This window comes from Gavialis gangeticus, unplaced genomic scaffold (assembly GCF_001723915.1).
Source record: "Gavialis gangeticus isolate Ggan-Ray unplaced genomic scaffold, GavGan_comp1, whole genome shotgun sequence".
In the NCBI taxonomy this organism is placed as follows: domain Eukaryota; kingdom Metazoa; phylum Chordata; order Crocodylia; family Gavialidae; genus Gavialis; species Gavialis gangeticus.
In genome coordinates, this window is record NW_017729004.1 from 38,146,501 (window position 1) to 38,151,882 (window position 5,382).

The following is a 5,382-nucleotide window of genomic DNA, read 5'->3' on the forward strand; positions in this document are numbered from 1 at the left end:
CCCCCCACTGTTTGCAACATTTTTATAAACAAAGTTTATACGAATAGCTGAATTAGACTTTTACCATGAAGAACTTGGTATGCAACAACTCTAAATATAGGGACATCTTAAGTGAAATATTAAGCTGTTCACTCTCACAAACTATAAACAGCCACATACAACCCCATGTTATACCACTGTCAAGCTTTCAGAGAAATGTCCTGAAGTTTTCTGTAGAGCTAGTCATTTTATTTAAAAATACCATCTCTCATAATAGACATGCTGTAAAGTACTCTAACAAGAATGTTTTGGTATAAAAATGGCTTGGACTCTTGGGAGTATCTCCTCACTTGTTATCTACCTCAGGCTTCTTGCACATAGTCAACATAAAAAATGCACTAGAATTCTTATGCAAGGAAGTGATATAATAAAATGTCTTTAAGCACCTTTTAAGCTATATATACTCCAGCAAATCTTCCTACTACAGTAATCAAGAACTATTCTAGGAGAACACATGAAACCCTAACCACTAAAACTAATACAGTTTGTCAGTCCTTTTTCTGCTACGGCATTCTGAACAGCAGAAGTCACAGAAGATATACCATGATGCATTCTACTCTCCCAAAATGAAAAAATCCTTCTGCAAATGAATAACTGTGTACCCATCTGATTTGGTACAGAAGACAAGGCTCTGCACTTGGCATCAACCTTGAGCTCCATTCCTGTTTCTGCCACTGACTTACTATCTAAGCTTGAGCAAGTCACTTTACTTTTATCCCCTCTTTTCTCTCCTCTTTCCTTCTGTGTGCGCCCTCTTCCCCCCTCAGTGAAGGAAAAGTCTGTTGTTATATTACTACAAAGCCAAGCACCATGGAAGGCCCAACTAAGATCAGACCCCCTATGTGCTAGTGTAATAGAGAATATTTACTTCTTTAAAATGCCTGAATGTGAACCTAGTATCCTTTTGTTTGTGGCTGTAAGGCAAGGAATCCAAAATGCCCTTCTTATTTATACACACAGATAATCAATTTGTTTCCATAGCTATCTGTTTCCAGGAAAGATTCTGACCTTACAGTATCCCCCTAATGCACAGGAATTTTTATCCAGCTTAGATCAGGCCAGTGAGAGCAAAATTCTTTGAAAAGAAAACCCTTCAAAAATCACTCAAAGTGACACTTGTGACATTTCTAGTACCTACTGACATTTCCAGTCTTTCTTTAGTTAAGATAAGCAGGTATAAAAGAAGGTGGTAATATTGCTTCATGTATCATCTTAATGTGCTAGAAAGAGTGGATTGACAATTACTGTATCTGCCATTCCTGCCTGCAGATTAATATTTCCAGATTCAGAGGCACCCAGACTCTATTCCAACCATTCACCACACCTCCAAGATTTAGCAGGATGATTACTCCTGGGACTCTCTTAGAATGTGATGTCAAAGTTAACTTTCTTAATATCTTTTCAAATGAGGGTTGAGATAGTAGGGCCAGACGTGTCTGTAAATATACAGTTCTAATCTTCATTTTCAGTTTGCAGCTTCTCAAAGCTACTTGCTGCCCAGGGAGAAGGTCATGGTAACTTTCCTGCCACAGAGGTTTCAGAACGAGAGAATGCTTCACTTTTACTTAGGCCTTGAGGCCTCTGAAACCAAGATGATTAAACTGAACTAAAACAATGTACAATTTCTTGCATGGCTGTTCCTAGGGACCCGAGGAAACAGGCTTGTTATTCTTTCAGTACAAGGTGCTACCAGCTGAGTTTTACCTTATCAGAGAGTACTACCCTGTCACAAATAAAGCATGTCAGAGCTACTGACATGCCACAAAGAGCTGCTTAATTAATTACAACATTAGTTGAGTCAATAGATATCATTCAGACTGACAGTGCTTCTTTCAAAGAGTTTAGTTGGTCAGTTGTATTAAAGTGTATCTCATTCCTGAGCCTGCTGCATGGAAACACAGCAGTCCTCCAGAGGGAAAGGCTCAGTGTATCGCTGCACTAAATATCAACTCTGTGTAATAAGGAGGGGAAGGGGGAACCTGTACTTTCAGCTTCACTCTGACATGATGCAGCACTCACGTCTCTCAAAATCATATGAACTGCTTCAGCAGTCACGCATCCATCAGAGAGCGAGAGAGCGCGCGAGAGCGAGAGCTTATGCACGTTTATTGGGGAATGAGAAAACTTAGCAGCAGTCTCATTATCAATTTTCATTATCAAGCATATTACACAAATGTACCATGCAGGTCACTGGCCAATATGACACTTACCAATTTGCAGTTCTGGGTACATTTCGTACAGACACCAATCCACCTTGCAGTCACAGTGGGTTTTCTCAAAAAGATTGTCTAAAACATCCCGTGCCACCTGCCGCTCATCCACCATCAGTGACTTAGTGCTGTTATCATTCATGTGCACCTTGACGACAAGCTGAGTACAGAGGCATAGAGGAGTCAGTTAATTTCAGCACTGAGTAAAAGACTACCTTGATCATGAATCTGCTAAAACAGATAAGAAAGATTCAGGCTGAAGTTTATTTCTGATTCAAAGGCGCCATGTACCACACTGAACTGGGGGGATAATACAGCTTGGGAGCAGTTACATTGTGTTGACACCAAATTAAAAAAATCTTTTGTAAAAAGGGGAAATTGAATTTTATACTGAGCAGAACTCCAGAAGTCAGTGAAATGGCTGACAGAGAATATGGCAGAACCTCAGCTCTGCTTCTAAGTCCACGGGATATGCAACTAAGGAAAATGCTTGGTACAGCAACCAAGTACAATGGGATGAAATACCTGTAATGAAGGCCAGAATTACTGAATTGGATGGTTTTGGGTTTAATGAGAAAAAGAGTGAAGGATTCTTGCTACATTAATCGGGTAACCTGGAGTCAGATGATACAGCGAGAGCTACCAGTGCAAAACCCTTTAATAAAGAAATTATGCATTACAGTGATTGAATGATCCCCAGTCCATGGTTATTATTCCTTGATCCCATGAAGTACTTTCTAAACAAGAAACAATGTACACACTGCATGTGTGGGTGTGGGTGTGCATGCTAAACTATAAAAGACTAAACTGAAAATGGCAAATATGCCACAATGGTCAAATGATGCACTTCAGCAAACAATCTCCTATCAGGAAGCATACACAAGCGAATTGAGAGAACTTCTCTCTATGCAGCAGTTTTAATAAATGCTGATTTTAAAATGTTTACATAGGAAACTTCTGATGCAAGAGAGAAAACCTCCATGAAGGGGAGGTAATAGCAGAGAACTAAGATCAACAAGAAAAAGTCCTTGCAGTCTTTTGAAAAGAAAAAATGTAAACCAAAAAGCTGAACTGTATATTTGCTCTGGTTTCAAACCCTCTAAATGTTGTTTTTTCCTAGAATAAGGAGCCCATCTGTGGTGGAGGATATGTAGAAAATATATTGAATATACATAATCTAAAACATGTCTAGGAAAAAAGGGGAAGTTATTGTCTGGTTCCAAGGCTTTGTCTGTTTGGAAACATGCCTGCAATAGTTTTACATCATTTGCATTGCACTAAGCCACAGGACATTTACCAGCCTCTGCCTCTTTTTACAGCAGAAAAGACTAGCCCCGTCTAGAATTTTATTTTAATTCTCCCAGAACATCAGAGTTATGACAGCATGGATATTTAACAATGGGATAAACCAGCAGAGTCTAATTCTAAAATATTTAACGGTGTCAAAACATTTCATATCTTAAAACGGCTGCAAAATAAAAATTAAAAAACTGATACACTGTCTCCCAAAATGATGATCACTTATTACGCAAGTTAAGAGACAACAAGATGAGCTGCAATGGATGCATGTAGGAGGAACTCTCTTAAGAACAACTCTTATTATTTCTTCCAACATATCCTCAGGAAAGTCTGTGCATTTCATTCCATGTGGGAGATGTCTCAAACACAGACACGCCATAATTAACTGGAAGCCTGAACCATGTTTTTCTGAAGCTTGTAGAATCTCATCTCTGGCAGCACTCATTTGTTACTCAAGCAGAACTGAAAATTTCAGTTCATCCATGGGTCTTAGTTTTTCAGAGCCGCTGGACTGCAGCTCCTGTTGAATGCAACCAGGGTTCCAGGGCCTCGTCACACTTTACACTCAGGACACGTTCTATTTAGATTATAGTAAGCATTACTACAAGCCAGAAAGTCTTCTGAGCCATCACATGGTAATGCTTACTATGATCTTAGCCCTCTGGACAGGGCTGGAGCCTGGTGCAGTAGACAAACAGCTGTTTGTAAGTCCCAGCCCTTGCACCTCACAGGAGCTGGTTCAAACCCCTTAGTATGGTGTCAGGGCTGAGAGCCATAAACAGCTGTTTGTCAATCTCGATCCCCACCAAAGTCCTGAACTGGCTCCAGTGGTGTCCCAGGGTTGGGACCAACAAACAGAACTGGAGCCAGTGAGGACTGTTTTTATTATCTCTGTAGAGCAGTCTCACGGTAGCTGAACATATGTTACTTAATACCATTTAGACATACTCCATACTCTTTGCTACAACATGATGGGACTTAGCATGTGTTTTACTGCTTAAAATAGGCAGATGCTGGCATTTTAAGCAGTTAAAACTTCTGAAGTGTAACATGCAACGAGACCCCTAACTAATACAATCATAGAAATCTAGGGTTGGAAGGGACCTCAGGACCATCCCCAACTAGATCATTCTATCCAGGGCTTTCTCAAGACGGGCCTTAAAAGCCTCCAAGGATGGAGATTCCACCACCTCTATGTAACCTGTTCCAGTGCTTCACCATCCTCTTAGTAAAAAAGCTTTTCCTAATATCTAACCTAAAACTTCCCTTGCTGCAACTTGAGACTGTGGTTCCTTGTTCTGTCATCTGCCACCACTGAGAACAGTCTAGCTCAATCCTCTTTTGAACCCCGCTTCAGGTAGTTTCATAGTTGTTAGGGTCAGAAGGGACCTGAAGTCTGCTATTAAATCCCCCCTCAGTCTTCTCTTCTCAAGACTAAATAAGCCCAGTTCCCTCAGCCTCTCCTCATAAGTCATGTGCCCCAGCCCCTGAAGCATTTTTGTTGCTCTCTGCCAGACCCTCTCCAACTTGTCCACATCCTTTCTATGCTGGGGGGCTCAAAACTAGACACAGTACTCCAGATGTGGCCTCAACAGTGCAGAATAGAGTGAAATAATTACTTCCCTCAATCTGCTGGCAACGCTTCTACTAATGCAGCCCAGTATGCTGTTAGCCTTCTTGGCAACAAGGGCACACTGCTGGCTCATATCCATTTTATTGTCCACTAACCCCCAGATCCTTTTCTGCAAAGAAGCTGCTTAGCCAGGCAGTTCCCAGGCTGTAGCAGTGCATGGGATTGTTCCACCCTAAGTGCAGGACTTTGCACTTGTCCTTG

The 5,382-nt window shown here is 41.0% G+C and overlaps 1 protein-coding gene across 3 annotated transcripts in view; it reads right to left on the reverse strand.

Moving 5' to 3' along the window:
- The window catches only part of APBB1IP (amyloid beta precursor protein binding family B member 1 interacting protein), a 128,291-nt gene that overhangs the window by 49,654 nt on the left and 73,255 nt on the right, over nucleotides 1-5,382 (reverse strand). For all 3 annotated transcript variants that reach the window (XM_019508253.1, XM_019508254.1, XM_019508255.1), the window contains one exon: nucleotides 2,250-2,409. In XM_019508253.1, the coding sequence (XP_019363798.1) occupies nucleotides 2,250-2,409 (160 nt within the window). The remainder of the gene's footprint in view (nucleotides 1-2,249; nucleotides 2,410-5,382) is intronic.